The 20,908-nt window shown below is 37.1% G+C and overlaps 1 protein-coding gene across 5 annotated transcripts in view; it reads left to right on the forward strand.

Moving 5' to 3' along the window:
- The first annotated feature begins 431 nt into the window (after window positions 1-431).
- Window positions 432-20,908, forward strand: part of herc2 (HECT and RLD domain containing E3 ubiquitin protein ligase 2) — a 56,727-nt gene continuing 36,250 nt past the window's right edge. For 3 of the 5 annotated variants that reach the window (XM_026265671.1, XM_026265673.1, XM_026265672.1), the window contains exons 1-12: window positions 432-523; window positions 3,487-3,596; window positions 5,571-5,664; window positions 5,783-5,911; window positions 8,935-9,157; window positions 9,261-9,361; window positions 17,542-17,683; window positions 18,198-18,308; window positions 18,503-18,674; window positions 18,752-18,925; window positions 19,201-19,389; window positions 19,561-19,712. In XM_026265671.1, coding sequence (XP_026121456.1) covers window positions 3,525-3,596; window positions 5,571-5,664; window positions 5,783-5,911; window positions 8,935-9,157; window positions 9,261-9,361; window positions 17,542-17,683; window positions 18,198-18,308; window positions 18,503-18,674; window positions 18,752-18,925; window positions 19,201-19,389; window positions 19,561-19,712 — 1,559 coding nt within the window. In that variant the 5' untranslated portion in view covers window positions 432-523; window positions 3,487-3,524. Of the gene's footprint in view, window positions 524-3,486; window positions 3,597-3,720; window positions 3,851-5,570; window positions 5,665-5,782; window positions 5,912-8,934; window positions 9,158-9,260; window positions 9,362-17,541; window positions 17,684-18,197; window positions 18,309-18,502; window positions 18,675-18,751; window positions 18,926-19,200; window positions 19,390-19,560; window positions 19,798-20,908 lie in introns of those variants that run through there. The other 2 variants (XM_026265674.1, XM_026265675.1) reach the window with 2 other exon arrangements.

Genomic DNA, 20,908 nt, shown 5'->3' on the forward strand with positions numbered 1-20,908 from the left:
ATAAAACTAAATTAATTTACCACCTTTTAAAAACATACAAAAATAGAACTTTTCCACTTATTCTAATATAACGTTACTCATGCTATTTTATGGGCTCATATTAATTATGAAACTATATTGAATAGTTGTACTTTTAAGAATTTGTTTTCATCATAAAAAAAGCAAATAAAACTCTAAAAATAGAAAATGTAGTCTAAAATCATAAAATACATATATTATGCTTAAACTCCCCACATAGGTAAGTTCTGGCAAAAATACTTATTTGTATACCTTATTATAGTTTATGCGTTAGTTTTAGTGCATAGATGTGGTTTTAGTCAACGTCGTGCTCCATGTGTGTCCATCACAGCCTGTGATTGGCTCTTGCGGCGTCCCGCCCCCCATTTGTTGTACGTCATCTCATTCTTCTTCATCTGTTTGGCTGCCTATGCTGTCAGTCAACACACGACATGGCCGACATTAAAGTGCAGTAAAGCTGGTGATAGGAGCAAAGAAGCAAGGATTCAATAGGACATCCAAACAGGTAAAACATGCGTTTATTCCGAAAACACTTCTAGGACAGGCAAAGGTAACTGGTTTGCGGTGTTAATAGGCTGTGGTGTGTTCAAGAATAGTAAGTCAAAGCGCTGTCAGTATTTAGGAACGTCCTGTCTTGTAGCTGCTAGCGGCAGACAGCCTGATGAGTTCAATCAACAACACACCGAGCACAGATAGCAACCTGCAGCGATACAGCAACATCTGTTGATTAACCAAAAAAAATTTATATACAAATATATTTTTTTTACTAACATCTAACGTTACATGTTGACTGGGATAATTAGATATGGAAAGGAGAATATGACTAAGCCAACACCCAGTTTGTTTTAATAAATTATTTCAGTGATGCTCTCCTGTTCGATCAGGTATGGATGCTTTAACACAGTGCCACAATCATATTTTGTATCATTTTGAATAATGTTATTTTCAGATTTTATTGCTACAATTGCTCATTTGTTTATTTTATGAACTGTGGAAAGAGGTGGAAGACGCATTTTAACATTTTTTAAGGTTGATTTACGCTTTAAGATAAAGGTACAGTTCACAGAAAAATTAAACATACGCCAATATTTACAGATCCTTGTGTCATTCCAAATCCATATGTCTTTATGGAAGACAAAAGGGGAAATTTGAAGAATCCGTTGAGCAGTGACAATGAGCGCTGTCTGAATATGTCAAACATCAGTAAGGACAAAAAGTCATGATAATTGTCCATACTGTTTGTTAACTTATATTTCAAGAATTGCTTTATCCAAGTCACAGAATGAGTCTTGGTGATTTTTGAGTTCATAGACTCAGCGATTCAGTGATTCAGTGACTCCTCCAGTAAGATTATCAATGAATAACTTAAATTGCAGTGTTGTGTTTTTGTTTTTTTTTCTCCTTCAAATACAGGTGCTGGTCATGTAATTAGAATATCATCAAAAAGTGAATTTATTTGACTAATTCCTTTCAAAAAGTGAAACTTGTATATTATATTCATTCATTACACACAGACTGATATATTTAAAATGTTTATTTATTTATAATTATTGTATAATTATAATTTTGATGATTATTATAACTGACAACTAAGGACAATCCCAAATTCAGTATCTCAGAAATTTAGAATATGAATTAAGACCAATACAAAGAAAGGATTTTTAGAAATCTTTGCCAACTGAAAAGTATGAAAATAAAAAGTATGAGCATGTACAGCACTCAATACTTAGTTGGGGCTCCTGCCTGAATTACTGCAGCAATGCAGCGTGGCATGGAGTCGATCAGTCTGTGGCACTGCTCAGGTGTTATGAGAGCCCAGGTTGTTCTGATAGTGGCCTTCAGCTCTTCTGCATTGTTGGGTCTGGCATATCGCATCTTCCTCTTCACAATACTCTCAGATTTTCTATGGGATTAAGGTCAGGCGAATTTGCTAGACAATTAAGAACAGGGATGCCATGGTCTTTAAACCAGATACTGGTAGCTTTGGCACTGTGTGTAGGTGCCAAGTCCTGCTGGGAAATGAAATCTGCATCTCCATAAAGTTGGTCAGCAGCAGGAAGCATGAAGTGTTCTAAAACTTCCTGGTATATGGTTGTGTTGACCTTGGACCTCAGAAAACACAGTGGATCAACACCAGCAGATGACATGGCACCGCAAACCATCAATGACTGTGGAAACTTTACACTGGACCTCAAGCAACGTGGATTGTGGGCCTCTTCTCTCTTCCTCCAGACTCTGGGACCCTGATTTCCAAAGGAAATGCAAAATGTACTTTCATCAGAGAACATAACTTTGGACCACTCAGCAGCAGTCCAGTCCTTTTTGTCTTTAGACGCTTCTGACGCTGTCTGTTGTTCAAGAGTGGCTTGACACAAGGAATGCGACAGCTGAAACCCATGTCTTGCATTCGTCTGTGCGTAGTGGTTCTTAAAGCACTGACTCCAGCTGCAGTCTACTCTTTGTGAATCTCCCCCACATTTTTAAATGGGTTTTGTTAAACAATCCTCTCCAGGGTGTGGTTATCCCTATTGCTTGTACACTTTTTTTTTTTTCTACCACTTTTCCTTCTCTTCACCTCTCTGTTAATGTGCTTGGACACAGAGCTCCGTGAACAGCCAGCCTCTTTTTCAATGACATTTTGTGTCTTGCCCTCCTTGTGCAAGGTGACACTGGTCGTCTTTTGGACAACTGTCAAGTCCGCAGTCTTCCCTATGATTGTGTAGCCTACAGAACTAGACTGAGAGAATTTAAAGGCTTTGCAGGTGTTCTGAGTTAATTAGCTGATTAGAGTGTGGCACCAGGTGTCTTCAATATTGAACCTTTTCACAATATTCAAATTTTCTGAGAAACTGAATTTGGGATTTTCCTTTGTTGTCAGTTCTAAACATCAAAATGAAAAGAAATAAACATTTGAAATATATCAGTCTGTGTGTAATGAATGAATATAATATACAAGTTTCACTTTTTGAATGGAATTAGTGGAAAACTTTTTGATGATAAAAGTCTTGGTACAGAAATATTGTGTACTATATGTATTGGGTATGTTTTGAGGCATAATATCTTCAGACAGTGCAGTAAATGGGAAACATTCTTCAAAAGCTCTAAAAATTTTGCAAAGAGCAGCTTTTTTTATGTGGAGTGAGCAATCCCTTTAATTTCTAGATGTTTAAGCGAAATTTTAAACACAGTATTATACAGAATGTGGAATGAATAAATAGTACTGAATTTGGCTATGAAGATGGTTCCCAATGATCTGAAACTGCTGGATTGCATCATGAACTACAGACTGTGCTGCACTGAACAACTGCGCCTTTGGGAAAATCCATATGCGAATAATCAATATAAACTGGGAGTGGGGGGGGTAGTTGTTTTAATTAGATATAGATAGCTTGATGTGATCTGTTTTGCTGGTCAGAGCTTCACAGTGTTAACTTGTCGTTTGATCTGAATGTGAATGTGTCTCTTTAGGGAAGGCTGCATCTGCAGCCTGGACAGCCGAGGGAAGGATGCCGTCTCCATCTTTTTCCCTTGATGCCCAGCTGCGCTTCCACGACAAATGGCTGAAGATAGACTTGCAGGTAGATTTTGGAATGAATTTGATCATTGGCTCAAATATAGTCCTTGATGTTAAATATAGAGTGTTGCTGTTTTTTAAGGGGGCAGGGATTTATTTAAGTCCTTATCCGAAAGCTATTTGGTTGCACTGTTGGTCAACATTTACATCTTTTAGCTGTGTTCAGTTATACAGGCAGTGTGCTTCCTAAGCTTCAGCAGAAACAGGAATTGTTTTTTGTTTTTTTGACCCTGGAAATCTTTTGAATCTTGTTTCTCGGTGAGTACTGATTCTGATTGGACATAGATAATTTATTCTGGCAGTACCATATTAAAAGTATTGCTTCAAGTCTTAAACTGTTGAAAAGCTTGCATTGTGTGCGTTTCAGTCAATGTGCCGTTCTGTCAGAACTCTTAAAGCGAACCACAAAGTCTCTTTATGCTTATTTTTCTGGCCTCCTGTTGGTGTTAACAGGGAAATTTCCAATGCGGCCTGATTTTATGATTATTATGAGGTTGCCAGAAGCTGTCTGGGTACCTTTTGTGTGTGAGAAGTATAAAAATAATATATAATATATATTATGAATATTTCTGAGAATACACTGAAAACACCAGATCATGCAGTGCTTCACTTAGAAACACACAGTGCATATATTTATAAATTAATGCATATATTTACTTATTTTTAAAAAATGCAGTAAGCAGGGTTGGGTATTAAGACAAATTCCACAGTTCATTTAAATTTCGAGTCACAAGTTTGCTGTTAGTTTCAGTTAAAATCTTGATTTACTCTACAATCAGATACAGTATCTTTTTTTAAGAAGAAAAATCTCTCTTGGCTAATGCTGTGAACTGTACAATAACCCTTTTAGCTAGTACATAACTATATTAAAGTAATTACACAGCTATTTTAATTTTCTCCAGCCTGCCCGAGTCTGCCAATTATGGTTTCCCTTTATGTGTCCTTTTTACATTTTTCATTTGTCACACAAAACAGATTGGCCTATACAAATGTGACGTTTGCTAATTTAAGATGCAGGTAAATGTTCTATACTGCTACATTATTATTGACATCTTGTTTGCAAAAAATATCCCTTCTTGTTTTAAAGGGAAAATGCATGTGCTGTAAATAATTGTACAACAGATTATGTTTCAAAACACTGGATGAATATAGTACTGATTCCTGGTAGCAGTGAAGTGATGTCTTATGAAATCAACATCCCAAAATGCTGTTTATATGTATCTGTATGTGAGTTTGAGTCTGTGACATTTGTCTAGAGTATTGCTCAAGGTGCTGTAGCTGTTATTAGCATCAGCTCGGTTGTTGTGAAAGTCTCTCTGCTTTCAAAGGTCTGAAGATTGTTGTGTCAATTAATTTTTGACATTTGAAACTTGAGCCTGGGCTCTGAATTTGAGTAATTATTGCTAAGTCCTCAGTGAGCCTGTGGTGGAATTTCAGTGGGTAAGTTGGCCAAAATAGAAATGTTCAGATGCTAATGGTCAGTCACCAAAAGATAACTGCCCTCTCTGCCATATTTGTATATCAGCTGTAATGAAAGATTTTTTGTATATATATAAATAAAGGCTGTTCTTCTAAACTAAACTCTCTATTAATAAAAAAAAAAAAAAAAAACTTGCAGTTTCTACAAAAATAATTTGTGTGTATACTATATACATACATGCATATATATAGACTGGAATGTACTTCAAGGAATCATAAACACACACACACAGCGATGTGAACTTTCAGCACCATCAAAATAAAAGTCCCTCCTCAAACACATCAGCCAAGCAGAAAAACGTATCGCCTGATGCCGATATTTAAAAAAATATATATAATTTTTATTTTTACTGGGCACACCAGGAATACATTTAGCTTTTGTTTTCTTATTTTATAGACATTATAAAGTAATATATTAATATATGCAGTATTTTCAGTTAGGTCTTGAATTAATTGAAAAAGATTACATGGCTATAATATAATCTCTTCTGTGTTACAGCGAGCCTTCTCTCCAGAAGGACTGAGCGAGATGTGGAACGAGATGGTGAAGGATGGAGAGATTGTCTTTGACAGAGAAGAATCCGCCCATCCAGGTAAAAAGTCACGTCACCCTCGAATCCTCATGGATTACGATATATTTGTGAAGTCAGCTTCTTTTCTTAAAGTTTTTTTTTTTGTTTTCTTAATTTCTAAAATCTGTCAACTTCTCAGAGGACTGTGCTGATTGCACCCAAAAGAGAGATGATACGAACGATAAGGAAAAGAAGGAAGAGGAGGAGGTGGCGGCTTCATCTTTCCATCACTCCATCATTGAGATGTGGGACTGGGGGAGGCAGCCAGGTGGGTGGTGATATTTAATGACATGCTCTGGGTTCAAACAGAGAGTGCTGAACTCAACATGCTGATTACTGCATCTGCTGACTGTCATCTTGCGCGGTCTTCCCACTCACACATCATCGGCTTCATCTGCATAGGATTCCCACATGCACAAAAACATGTTTTTGCTTGCTGTCTAGATGTTTTAAAAAGGAGGATCATATCCTGTGTTTTAGGTATGTTTAATGTTGGAGAAAGTTACTTCTAGAACCAAACACAAAATAAATAAAAAAAGACCAATCATCTACCTCTATTTTTGAGTTAAACACTCACGCCTCAAAAACCAATACAAAGAAAACCACCATACTTTTTTTTTTATATAATCTTTTTTACTCCGACCTGTCACAATACAGAAGAAAAGATACGTTGCTACTTCCGGTTCATCTTTAAGTATTAAACTTCAGCGTGTGTCATCATGCATCTAATCGTACACGACACCCCCAACTTCACACGTTGTTCTCCCTCCTCAGCACATGACATCGAAGTGCAAACCCTTCAGCAGTTTCCATTGGCTGAGTTTCTCATCAGCAAAGTGCTGTAATGTAGGATAGCAGATGGATTTGCCACATCTAAATGCGGCCCAGTTATTCAGCCCTGTCACCACACAGGTGACCTACTCCTTCTCTGGCAGACCCGCACAGAGTTTGTGTTACCCTGCATGTGTTTCGGTTTGTGTATGTGTGTGTGTTTTCTGGCTGGCGCGTGAGGTGTTTGGGGCTCGGGTAACTGTACATACTGTCTGTGAGGTTATTTTTGCCCTGTGTGTGGTTGTAGGCCAGGTCTAGGTGGAGCAGCTTTCTGGTGGGTAGTGATAAGAACATGCTGACGGAAAGCCACATAGGCCCCCTATGAACATCACATGGTAGTAGAGCAGGTGCAGTCCAACACACCACCTCAGCAGGATTTCCTATAACATCCTATTGCAAAATACCATGTCCATAACAGTGTTTATTGCAGAATTTTGTTTTTGCATTGAGGGAGCCCATCCACCCTTTATTTATTACTGGAAACACTGAGATACACCATGGTATTTTAAGAGATTTGAATTACAAGGTTTTTGCACCACTGTTCAAATATTAAAATTAAGATAAAGATTTGGTATTTTATGCTCACCAAGGCTGAATATATTTGATCAAAAATACTGTTGTGAAATATTATTACAATTAAAAGTAACTTTTTTTTTTATTGTATTATATTTTAAGTTCAAAGCTGAATTTTCAGCAGGCATTACTCCAGTCTTCAGTATCACATGATGCTTCAGAAATCATTCTAAAGTGCTGATTTCATGTACGAGAAACATTTCTTATTATTTTTTTATCAATGTTAAAAACAGTTTTTCAGGATTCTATTGATTGATAGAAAGTTGCAATAAATAGCATTTAAAAAAATAGATATCTTATGTATGTTTGTGTGTGTGTGTCTTTACTGTCACTTGCTGAATAAAACTATTAATTTCATTAAAAGAAAAAAGTTCTGACCCTAGACATTTGAACTGTACATTAATTCAGAGAATAAAGAGAAGGACAAATAAATAATTTTGTATTCTCACTAAATGGGATGATTATAGAGAAATTAACTATTAATTTTCTTTTAAAATGTATTCCTCGTGTATAAAAGAACTGCATCAGATGGCAATTTGATTCTCGCACAGATTGAAAGTCAAATATATGAATTTTAGATTGGGTTTCCTTTAGTAAAATAGCCTGTAAATGTTAAAGTGAGTTTTGATCTGGATCATCTGGCCCATGAAAGAGACCAGTAGAAGAGCCCTATCATTTCTTCTCATCTCTCCATTGTTCTAGCAATAAAAGTGGTGGTGAAAAAGCGGACTTTACTGATAACAGCACCAACTGCTATACTAGAAGCATAATATTGAATTGCAGGAAATGAACAAGTGCTTTTTAGCTTATGTGGGAGCCTGTTTAAAGCTAAATAAATCATCAAATAGCTATGTGGAAGTTAAAGCCGTTCTTTTACTTATCTTTGTGTGACATGCTCAAACCCTTTCTTTTTCTCACAGTACCGTGCACTGTGACCTCTTAGTGCTGCTGTGTACAGACTGCACTGCTTCAGGGCCTGTGAGGGTTAGGCAGCTTGGCTTACATAAGGCTTAAGTGGATTTCAGATCGGCTATTTTAATTCACCCTGTCTGCCTGTATGAGGCTTTTATCCAGAGGCTGTGAAGAGCAGAATGCATGCACATCCGTAACAACAGTTCAGTGGAGCCAGACAGACAGTTTCAGGCAAGCATAAGGAAGGCTTTAGACTGGAATGCACTCAAATTGCAGTGAACATTGTTATACAGCATCATTATTACTAGATTCAATTCCTTATAGACTTGCGTTTTTAAAGACAGCTCGCTGAGATTATATTTCACATAAACAAAACATAGTTAAATACAGTTATTATACTACCTATTTTTTGTAACATCAAATATAATAGTAGACGAAAGTTAAAATATTATAATAATATAGTAATATAATATAATAATATATAGGGCTGGTAAGCGATTAAAAGTTTGTGGCGTGTAATTGCAAATTAATTGCACATCAAATTTGGCTGAGAAATTAGCTTCAGCAAGAAATATTTAGTTTGATATAATTTATACATATACTCTTTTGAACCATGAGGGTGAGTAAATGATGATACAGTTGTCATTTTTGATGGGTGAATTATACCTTTAATAATATATTTCATTAATATTGCTATGGAAATATGAAATTTATTTCTTTAATGAAGTGAACTGTGAACTGCCAGTAGTTGGTGGTAAATGTCTTAATGATTAAGTCATAGTCATTTATTCATTCAATTTGTTCAAATGGCTGATTCATTCAGGACACCAAAAAAGAAAGAATAAGAAACCTGGAATGACACTAAATATTGACAAGACACTAAAAACTAAATTAATCAAGTAAAAACAATCCTGAAGTAAAAAGTCATAGTTATTTTATTTACTTGTATATTATTATTTTTTTTTATTTAAACAGAAACTGGAGAGCTGAAGGACTGTGTGATGGCACTGGTAGACGACCAACAGAAGCTGTCTTCCCAGACGGCTAAGAGCACACTATCCGCTCTGCGCCTGAGCCAGAGACTGGTGATCCTGGAGCGCTACCTCATCTCACTCACCCACAGTATGATGGAGGAAAAGTACAAAGTGCGCTGGAAAAGTCCCCCCAGCCCTCCGCTCTCTGCCGCCGATAACAAAAGGTATGAGGAACAGAGCTTTAATTGAAATTGGATTACATTTGAAACTGCTTTAAATAGAAGCAATGAAAATACTAGGCTGAAATGTTTTTGTCCGTTTCCTCAGTGCTCGGCCAGTCAGTAAAGGAGTGGAGGGTTTGGCCAGGGTGGGATCAAGAGCGGCTCTTTCCTTTGCCTTTGCCTTTCTTCGTCGAGCCTGGAGATCTGGTAAGCCATTTCCAGCATGGTTTGGCTAGCCATTGAAGTTACTTGCAGATTACCCAGCATCCATTGCCCAAAATGGGCTGTGACTGCAATAAAACTTTTGTTGACATAATATTAATGGCATCTGTTTGTCAGTGAGATTCTTGGAAAGAGTGGTTTAGCAAAAGCAGAGGATTTGCTGATACTTTACAACTATTTCCAATTGTTCTGTGGCTCACATGAGGTTATATATAATATATATAAATATATATATTAGTGCTGCAATGACGCTGCGACGTCGTCGATTACATCGACTACAAAAATACGTCAACGTGCGTGAAATGCGTCGATGCGTCACACTGTTTACATCTCGCGTAATGGCATACTGGAAATGGGGAAAGTTGCATTCTATCACAAAAACAGAGAACAGTGTTATCAAAAGTATGGGAATACTTTAAACAGAGGCCAAATAAAATGGCCCTTTGTTCCCTTTGAAAAACCGATATGGGGTACCACGGCAGCACAACTGCGATGCACGAGCACCTCAGAGGAAAACATCCTGGCGCTCTCCATTGATACAGTTTAACTGGTTACTCTGTGATGACCAACTTCCTGGTTCAGGTGTCTGCTGCAGATGTGATGGAACGACCGCAGCAAATTCGGCGATTCTAAAAGCACAAACTGATCTGATATTATTAAGTGTCTAATAAACGCAGACTTGCTCATTGCATGATTCTGATATTCTTGTTAATATTACAAGTTATTGGTATGATCACCCGTAGCGGCTGAAGTAAGGATAAAATAAAAAATAAAGTAAGTCTGTGTTGGCGCTGGTTTCGAACACGCGTTAGGGGCCGTTCACATATCGTGCCTAAAAATGCGTGGGAAACGCTAGTCGTGCCGCTTTCTCCTTTTTTCCAAAGCCCTCGGGCAGTTGCACCCCTGGGATGTCTGTCGTTGCTAAGCAACCATGACCTGCTCTCTCCATGAAGATGTGGAAATTTCAGCAAAGGATAAATGGATTTGCAGCACCAAAAATCGCTTGCGGTAGCTTTGGTACTAAATTTATTTCAAAATGGCAATCCATATACAGAAATTATCAGCTGTTCCCTCATCTTAGCTGAGCTTTCAAAGGATGAAGCTGATTGGTTAGTTCTTGTCACATGACCCGCGGTGCACTTGCGGCATTCAGAAAAGTTTAGATGTTTTTAACTCGATGCTGTGCGAACAGGCGCATTGCGTCGCTACCATTATGAGCGCGCATACCGCACACCTACATTGGAAATAACGAACTTGTGAATATGTGAATGGCCCCTTAAAAGACAGCTCGCCGTGACAACCACCGAGCTACCCTGAATCAGCTCCAGATCTCTGGAAACCATGCTAAACCATAGCAGAACCCTGACTACATTTTATGGTTTGTGATGCTAAAGAACATTTCATGTTGTCTCAGACAACTGTAAATTTTGGCTACTGTGGTTTAATTATAAACGCTATCGTAAACTCATTTACCATAGCAAAATAATTTTCTTTGCCTCTTTATTTTTGTATACTAAAACTTCAACTACATTGGTTGAAAATGAATAAAGGTTGAAATATTATATTAGAAGTTGTACTTATTTTTTTGTAAAGTTATCCAAAGGATTCATTAGCTAATCAAAAAAGGATCATTAGATTATTTATTGTAATAAAAATAATCGTTAGAGTAGTCGACTAATCGAAAAAATAATCGTTAGATTAGTTGACAGAAAAAATAATCGTTAGTTGCAGGTCAAATATATATATGAATCACCAGTTCAGAAATCCTTCCATAACAACACATGGAACACCGTCTTTCCCCAAAGAGACATTTAAGAGGGTTTATTCTCCAAATAACTCTTTTTAGAGTTTAATTTAAGAAAAGTGTGTTTAGAAATTGTGTATGGTCTCTTGTTCCAAGTTACCTCCCTGTCCACTGATTTTTGCCTCTCACGAAAGCTGCAAAGCCTTCCAAGAAGTCAGTAAAGCCTTATGTCATGCTTGAGCTTAATTTAGGCTGAAACTTGAAAGTTAAGTTGCACGTAGGCCTGTCGCAATAATCAATATATCTTTCGACTTATTGCTCAATATATGTTCATGACCTCAATCATTTTTGGTGACGCAATATATCGCCCATTATATTTACTTAAAAATTTATGTCACCATGTTTTGTACATTCCACGTGCACCTGTGTCTCTTGCAGCTTCTCGTACATAACATGGTGTAGTCGTAAGGAGCTTGTTCAAATTTAAACAAAAAAAGTTTCATCTTCAGATTTGGTCTTGTTTATGGATATGTGCCTTTGTGCATGCAGACATCTGACTGCTTAGTAATGATTGTGTTTTTCAACATTAGTGTGCACCCTTTATTTACAGAAGAAGAAAAGAAGGTCTGGGAAAAATCTGTAGATGGGAAAATCTCCATACAAATTCATTGTGCATTTTTTCTTTTTTTCTACTCGTTGATTTACTATTATTAAGGTTTTTAAGGTATCTAATTTGGATACTTAATTACCTTGATCTAAATATTCTCAGTAAGTAAAGGTTTGTTGTAATTTGGAAGTGTGTAGGCCTTCTTGCATTTTATGCTGTTATATTATGATTTTATATTCAGTGGTATAAAATGGTCTTTAAAATGACAAAAATATTGATTATCGCAATTATTTCTGGGGCAATATATTGCACAACAAAACGTTGTTATCATGACAGGCCTAGTTGTGTGACAAAAATTCAATGTTTAGTTATTATTCAGGGCTCTGAACCAGTTCAAGGAATGAAAACGAAAACTGGAAACGAACAAAATTTTGACAGGAACAGACACTAAATTACATTTTATATTTCCGAACAGAATCGGAAATTTGAAATGGCCATTTACCGGTTAATAACGTTATTTTATTGTTTAACATGAGCCTATACACGACTTTTAAGTGTGTTTTTTTCACTCTCAAAACACTATCTTATACAAGTAGCGTTTTTTTTTAACAATGCAACTTTTTAGAAAATCATAAACTTATGTATTTTTAAAGTGTTAATAGATACTTTCTTTTATTTAGTGGCCTACATTTGGTTTAGTTTTCGTGGTTATTAATGCATGCAATTTCAGCAATGAAAATGTTTTCTAAAAAGAAAACAAATTGTTAATTTTAAGATGCCTATCTTATCTCTTGTATATTTAGTATTGCTCTTTAATAAAGAATAATTTGTATACAATTAATCTATGGAATAATCTATGTAGAATACTTGATTACTAAAATAATCAATAGCTGCAGCCCTAATATGAAGCCTATGAAGGCAGTTTATCATATAATTGACACATTTATTGATCTAGTTTAACATATTAGTGACTTTTAATGGGCTTAAATTAATTTCTGTCAAACCTTTGTATGTGGCGTAGTGTAGGGAAAAATAATTGCTCAGATTCTAGATTTTATGAGCTTAATGTGAAGCACATGAAATTGTTTTTCTGTTGGGCTGTTCATTAATCTTAACTTCAGGTAGGAAGTGGTGATACAGAAGTTTGACTCTGCAGTTTAACCCAGAGTTGGGGGCAAACATAAGCAGAATTTTCTGTTCTGCCTGTAGCTGAATTACTGAGGCTGAGCAGAAGGTTAGAGACTGGTGGGAGATCTAGTTGTGATCTGTTTCAATGTTGAAAACGCTGCAGCACAGTGTCCACAGGGAATGGGTGGATACAGCCTCTCTGGCCCGGGATATAAAGCCTCCCTGAAACCTGAGCCATATACATGTTCCATTGAACAGCCGAGAGCTGGATTTGAGCTGAGCTGCCATAGTTGTGAATATATGAGAGAAAATATGAGGGTTGGAATGGGAGGAAGCAGAGAAATTAGAGGAAGGGGGAATGTTTATCCTGTCAGGTTTTCCTGTCTTTGGTGGGAAAGAGACATCAAAGATCATACATTGAGCTGAAGAGTATCATGGTCTATAGAAGGCCTGCTTCACAATATTTACACTCCAGCCTCAGAGGTTCATTTAAGAATAAAGCAGTGATCCACTCAAAAGGTCATGGACCATATTGATTTGTACTCCTGGAATGATGCGTTTTATAATTCTGGATGTGCTGTTTTGAGCCTATTGTTATTTGTTGTTATTTTGTCAGTTTTTTCAATAAATAGTTAATCAAATGAAATTTCCTTAAATTATCTGGACTATCTAAAACATTATTAGACATTATTTAATATATATATATATATATATATATTAGTATTTCTGAATCTGATTGACCTTTTTCAGCGGTGCAATACTCCAGTAGTATCAACACTCTAACTGTAACAACAAGTGGAGTTATGCTAGCAGCATTTATTTACGTGAGCATCAACTGCAGAAGAACGATATACACTGAACAAAATTATAAACGCAACGCACTTGTTTTTGCCCCCATTTTTCATTAGCTGAACTCAAAAGCTTTTTCTATGTACACAAGGCCTATTTCTTTAAAGTATTGTCACAACTCTGTCTAAATTTGTGTTAGTGAGCACTTCCTTTGCCGAGATTAATCCAGTCACCTCACAGGTGTGGCTTATCAAGATGCTGATTAGACAGCATGATTATTGCACAGGTGTACCTTAGGCTACGTCTACATTAATCCAGATGCATTTGAAAAAAAAAGCATTTTCATTTTAAAACGCTCTCCGTCCACACTAGCATTTTCAGGCATTTTGCAAACTTTCTCATCCACGTTGAAACATCAGAAAACTTTACATTTGCTTTCTGCGCATGCGCAAACCGTCAAAAAAAGCTCACTGCAGATGATACACATGGAACAGACATGATATGTTTTTATGCAGATTTTCTGACAGGATTATTTTATGAAAGGAACCTGCCATTCAGTGACGCGTCCAAGTCGCACACACTCACGATCTGATCTATGTCTGATCTAAAACGCAACTGCCCTCATGTTTTGCTGCAGATAGCAATTGCGAGTAAATTTGCTTTCACCTTTGCAGGACTGTGATATGAAGAGTGTACAAAGTAACACTTTTGTAGCAATATTGTGCAAGTGCATAGCACATAACATGCACAATACCAGTATAAACACTGATATCTGTTGGTATGATATGCCTCACATGACTAAAATTGCGTCATCTTTTTCAAAAGCCTTTGTTTTCACAGTCTACACCACAACGTGAAAAAGGCATTTTCAAATTCATCTACTTTGGAGAGGGTTTTCACAAAGCTCAGTTTTCCTTGACTAAAAACACTGTCTCAGTGTCGATTGAAGGCCAAAACAGAGAGAAAAAAAATTGCGTTTTCAAACTAAAATGTTTTAGTTTGGACAAGACCTTAGGCTGGCCACAATAAAAGGCCAAATGTGCAGTTTTATCACACAGCACAATGCCACAAATGTCGCAAGTTTTGAGGGAGTGAGGGAGTAATTGGCATGCTGACTGCAGGGATGTTCACTAGAGCTTTTGCCCATGAATTGAATGTAAATTTCTTTACCATAAGCCATCTCCAAAGGTGTTTCAGAGAATTTGGCAGTACATCCAAACGGCCTCACAACCGCAGACCACGTGTAATCACACCAGCCCAGGACCTCCACATCCAGCATCTTCACCTCCAAGATCATCTGAGACCAGTCAGCCGGACATCTGCTGCAACAATTGGTTTGCATAACCAAAGCATTCAAAGGTTTATGGTATTTGGGAGAGGTGTTCTCTTCATGGATGAATACAGAGCAGATGGCAGACAGCGTGTATGGTGTCGTGTGGGTGAGCGGTTTGCTGATGTCAACATTGTGGATCGAGTGGCCCATGGTGGCTGTGGGGTTATGGTATGGGCAGGTGTATGTTATGGACAAAGGACACTGGCACATTTTATTGATGGCATTTTGAATGCACAGAGATACCATGATGAGATCCTGAGACCCATTGTTGAGCAATTCATCCACGACCATCCCATTATGTTGCAGCATGATAATGCACAGCCTCATGTTGCAAGGATCTGTGCACAATTCCTGGAAGCTGAAAACATCCCAGTTCTTCAATCTTTGGACTTATTAATCTGTTACTTGTTCCAGGAGAAGTCAATTTGGCTTTAGGAAAAAGTTAAGTTTCATATCTTTATATTTTTATGTAAATAAATCCTATGTTAACTAGAGTGCTGTATATGTCTGTGGTGAGTGGGGCGGGGGCTGAGAGCGGTGGGAACGGAGCGAGGCCGGTGGAGTGATTTGGAAATGAGTGACACCTGCTCCACTCACCGGTCTCGCGTCCCACGGAGGAGATCGGAAGGATACAAAAGAGGAGAGACGAACAGTGAAGGACGAGAAAGGACCAGGCTTGGGCTTTATTTTGTGTTTGGTTTTTGTTTGTGTGCGGCAGTCATCCACGAGGGGCTGTTGCGCTGTTTTGGTGTTTATTTCATCATTAAAGATTTATTTGGAAGTCCACTGGTTCCCGCCTCTTTCTTCCCAAGATTATGAAGTTTGTAAAGTGTTACAATGTGGTATTTGGTATTGTGAAAGGGTCTGATAGTGATTATAATTTCATCTTCAGAGAAAGTTACATTATTACGATTGTCTTTTGAGTGAGTTACAAGGACTTTTATATTGAAAGGGACTGAAACAAGGACATTATTGTTGCTTTAAACAGCCTTATGAGATGCAACCATAGGGACACAGCCAACAAGTCCGCTGTCATGGGAAATCCTCTTAACTGTTTAAAGTACGAAGACAAAGATATTGCTTTCCTCAGTGGATATTCAAACTGATCTTGAATTATGGATATAAGATCGGCCTGACGAATGAATATAAGATGCAATTAAAAGACTCAAGCAATCTCTCTCATAATACTTGTCTTTACATGATACAATGAGCTGCAATGAAGCAACTCAACGTTCTTTCTTTTCTAGTTCTAAAGTGATGTTTTTGATTTAGTAACAGAAGCTTAGACTTAACTGTTAAACTGTCACAACAAGACTTGAATCTGTGGTGAAAAGAAGTAGTTCTGCACAAAAGTGGATTTAAAAGGCACTCTTGTTGTTGTCTCTTTTTTATTTACACACTTGTACTGTTGAACTGTGTTGTATAAACCCAGTATCTCAATAAACTATATCGCATGGCTACTCGTGATATTGCTGCTACATACATGGATATATTTAATATATAATATAACTACATTTGAATGGGATTTAAGCAGTGATTATCTTTTTATACAGTAGCTTATACAATCTTTCATAGACATACAAGCGCAATATATTAAAATTACGTCTGTATATATTTATATATTATTAAGATATTCAAGCAAGTGGCAAAACTTAAATGCAGCCTGCAGTCTTCATTTCTTAGGTTAAAAGGTAGTAGGCTATCACAAACATTTTAAATTAAAACTTACCATTGACCGAAACAGCCGTCTCATGCCTTTTCTTTTGCATTACATCCTTATTACAATCCTACTGGTCATGAATTTTTTCTTACTCCACGAATGTCATCTATGTTGCCGTAGCGTAGTCTATTTAAAAATATGCATTCGAACATGACGTGAAATATCCGTAAGCGAACTATAAATAAAATATCAGTTTTTTTAAAATGCCATGTGTAGCGCATTTTTTACAGTCTATGATTAGACCGTTTGTTTTTTATTTTATTATTTGCCATCTTATCCAGTAGAGGGCACTCTAGACGTATTGTAGCGTAGGCCCATGACCAAATCGTAGATATTTGAATGTATTCGAATACATTACATGATATTCGATATCTGTTCGAATTAGATTCTTCTCAAAAGTGACAGCCCTAACCCCCATTGCTAAAAAGCTGTCTTTAGGTTTAGGTACTTTTTTGCATTTAGGGTGTAATAAAACCTGGAATCGAACGCTTCTACCTGGACTAACTCGGAGTAAGAAAAGGAAGTAAAATTGTGTCCCAATTAGACACAGCTTTTAAAAAAATCTTGAATATTTTTAACTTGATACGACATTAAATGTAATGTTCAGGGGAATGTGTTGAAAAGAAACCGCGTGCCGTGAGATGTGATGCAGAAGCCAAATATCTCTTGCCTGAATGCGGCTGTGAAGACGGTGCTTTTGATCAGAGAAATGAAAATAAAGATGTAACTTCATTATAAAAATCTATTGACATTGCAGACCGCCTGGTAGCCAAAGCACTGCATGATAATGGAAGCCTTACAACGTAATTATATTCACACTCATTAATTGTTTGTGGCATCTCAGGTGATGATGCAGACCTGTGCAGTGAGTTACTGCAGGAGTCTCTGGACGCTCTGCGGGCTCTCCCAGAAGCTACACTGTTTGATGAGGGCACAGTGTCGCCCGTCTGGCTGGAGGTGGTCGAGAGGGCCACCAAATTCCTCAGGTTTGCCAGTCATTCACCTTCACTATTCCCAAATGCAGAAGTAGTAATATTAATTCCTGTGTAGTAATTTTTTATCTATTTTAACTAGAAAACTTGCATCAAGATACAGTACACCAAGATTGCATTTCATTTAATTTATTTAACCAAAAATACAGTTACATTTTATTGCAATTAATTTAATTGTTTACAATTTTTAATATATATTTTTAAAATGTGTTTTATTCCTGTGGGGGCAAAGATGAATTTTCGGCAGGCTTTACTAGTCTTCAGTGTCAGATGATCTTTCAGAAATCATTCTAATGTGCTGATTTGCTGCCCAAGAAACATTTCTTATTTTTATTAGTTGAAAACTAATAAAAATAACTTTACAAAAAAATTATTCACTTTAACTTTTGATCAGTTTAAAGTGACCTTGCTAAATTAGTATTAATTTCCTACTTTAATTTTTTTTTCATGCAAACTGATCATAAATCTACATTGCTATTAAAGCTAATTATACTCTGTTGTTTTTCAGTGACATTCATGGAATTGCCAGTGGAAAAGCGCCCAGTAACATTCCCTTGCAGGATCAGCACCTGGCCCTGGCCATCCTTCTGGAGCTTGCAGTGCAGCGAGGAACTCTCAGGTATTCAGCATGATGTTTCATATGACCACTGTTCAAAATTCCTTTTGATAAAATGATCAAAAATACTCTGTAGGACCCTAACCTAGTGTTAATTTTGGACAGTGCTTTTGACTTTTCTGAGATTGTTGATAGGACTGTAGAGTCATATTCATAAATACTCAATCTCACTTTTTCATGCGATTTTTGTGTTTTAGTCAGCTGCTGTCTGCAGTTTTGCTGCTGCTGAGGCTCTGGGACAGTGGAACCAGAGAAATGGATAATGAGCGCTCGACCCAGGGCACCAGCGCCCCTTTACTGCCCCTCCTGCAGCGCTTCCAGAACATCCACAGCAGTAAGGAGGAGCCTGTTCCTGAAGAGGAGATTGAGGTGAGATTGAATTCTTGAATCATTTTTATAACTGCACTGTTCTTCCTGGTTTTATGTTTCACTACTTATGTTCTCAGATCCTTTCGGCCCCTCTGAGCCCAAATGAAAGTTTTCTGCGCTACCTTACACTGCCTCAAGATAATGACCTGGCCATTGATCTCCGGCAGACAGCTGTAGTCATCATGGCACACTTGGACCGCCTGGCGGCCCCATGCAGCCCCCCGCAGTGCAGCTCACCCACCTCTAACAAGGTACTACATGCAACATTGTGCATTGACATTTTATTTGCATCTTGCATGACTTAACAGTGGCTCAGCTTTATGTCCTCTTAATCATGCTACATGTTTGCCCGTGTGAGTCCCACTTTCATTGTTTGTGTTGGAGCTGCTTATTGACTCTAGAGCACAATGAATCTCTAGGAAGCCCCAGGGAACTCTTGTTTGTGGTTATGATCTATAATCCCTCTTTGAGGAAAGCAAAATCATTCTTCACAGAGCTCAATCTCTTCTTGTCTTTCTTCTTTCAGAGTACTCTGCAGGAGGTGATTGGTTGGGGTCTGCTTGGATGGAAACCTTACGCTAATGTGAATGGACCAATTCAGTGCAAGGCACTGTCAAACCTGGGCGTCACACAGATTGTCTGCTCAGAGAAGGGTTTCCTCATCTTGACCATCACTGGTGCCGTCTACACACAAAACTACAAAAGCACTACGCTAGTGAGTCCCTCATTTTGTTAGCTGTATGCTATGTTATTGTTGTTTTGTCTCTCACACTTTAGAGATTAATGTAAATGTGTGTGTGTGTGTATAGATGTTGCTGACCAAGAACTTCTCTTTATTTTTCTACTTTTGATTTGTGCACTGAACTAACCTGTTATTTCCTGTTAGGCCCCTATGCTAGTACACGCATTGTCATCCAGGAAAATAATGGAGCTTGCAGCTCACCCGGATGGGCAGCACTACTTGGCACTTTCAGTCAATGGGGAGGTGTTCTCATGGGGTTGTGGAGATGGAGGCAGGCTAGGACATGGAGACACTACGTAAGAGCACACCAAAATCATCAAACTTCCAATCTCATCTTTCAAACCCAAATACTGTATATGCACAACAGTTCAGAAGTTTCAGGTAGATACGATTTTTTAAATGTTTACAATGCTTACCAAGGCTGCATTTATGTTAAAAAAAATATAGAAAACGGTTAATATTGTGAAATATTATTACAATTAAAAATGTCCAGTTTTTCTTTATATTGCATTGTATTTACTTTAAAACCTAGCTTTGACATTACAGAACTAAACCGATTTTTTATATTTCAGAAGTTATTCTATTGTACTGATTTCTTGTTGTTATCAGTGCACTGATAAATATTTTTGTGGAATCTGTGCCTTTTTATAGAACAATTTACCTTGAATAGAATTTTTTTTTCATATTTTTGTTAGACAGGAAGAGCAAAGTAGAAAAACATTTGTTCTCACCGCAGGTGACATTTTCGAGCCTACAAGCTCTTCATCAGACAACAGACAACACATCAAGAGTTCAGCCCTTAAATACAAGCACAACCTAGATCACATGATCACCCACATGACCAAAAAAAAAACATACAAGGGCTATCAAAAAAATCACCTAACATATTGTTAATAAACATAAAACATAAAAGTGAAAACAAATTAATTACATTTACATTACATTTATTCATTTAGCAGACTCTTTTATCCAAAGCGACTTACAGATGAAGACAGTGGAAGCAATCAAAAACAACAAAAAGAGCAATGATATATAAGTGCTATAACAAGTCTCAGTTAGGTTAACACAGTACACGTAGCACGGGATTTTAACTAATATAATAAATAAAAAGAAAACAGATAGAATAAAAAAAAAAAAAAGAATAGAGCAAGAGTAATAGCATTAATTACAAATGCTAAACAAATATATCAAAAGATACCAGACTGGAAAAAATGTGAATGAACAATATCTCTCACACACATATATATATATATATACTCCCTGACAAAAATCATGTCGCCTGTCCAAGTTGTAGGAACAACAAATAATAACTTGACTCATTTGTAATCAGAAGTGGCTTATTATGAAAGGCAAAGGCCTCTAGATTATGCTTATTTTAACAAAATAAAATCTTATCATGCCTTTACTTTTAATTATTTAATTAGGACAGAAAGGTCAGACTTTGCCTATACAAAAGTATTGTCACTTAACAGAAATAATGTACAGTACAGAG

The sequence above is a fragment of the Carassius auratus genome, chromosome 6 (genome assembly GCF_003368295.1).
Source record: "Carassius auratus strain Wakin chromosome 6, ASM336829v1, whole genome shotgun sequence".
Lineage (NCBI taxonomy): Eukaryota > Metazoa > Chordata > Actinopteri > Cypriniformes > Cyprinidae > Carassius > Carassius auratus.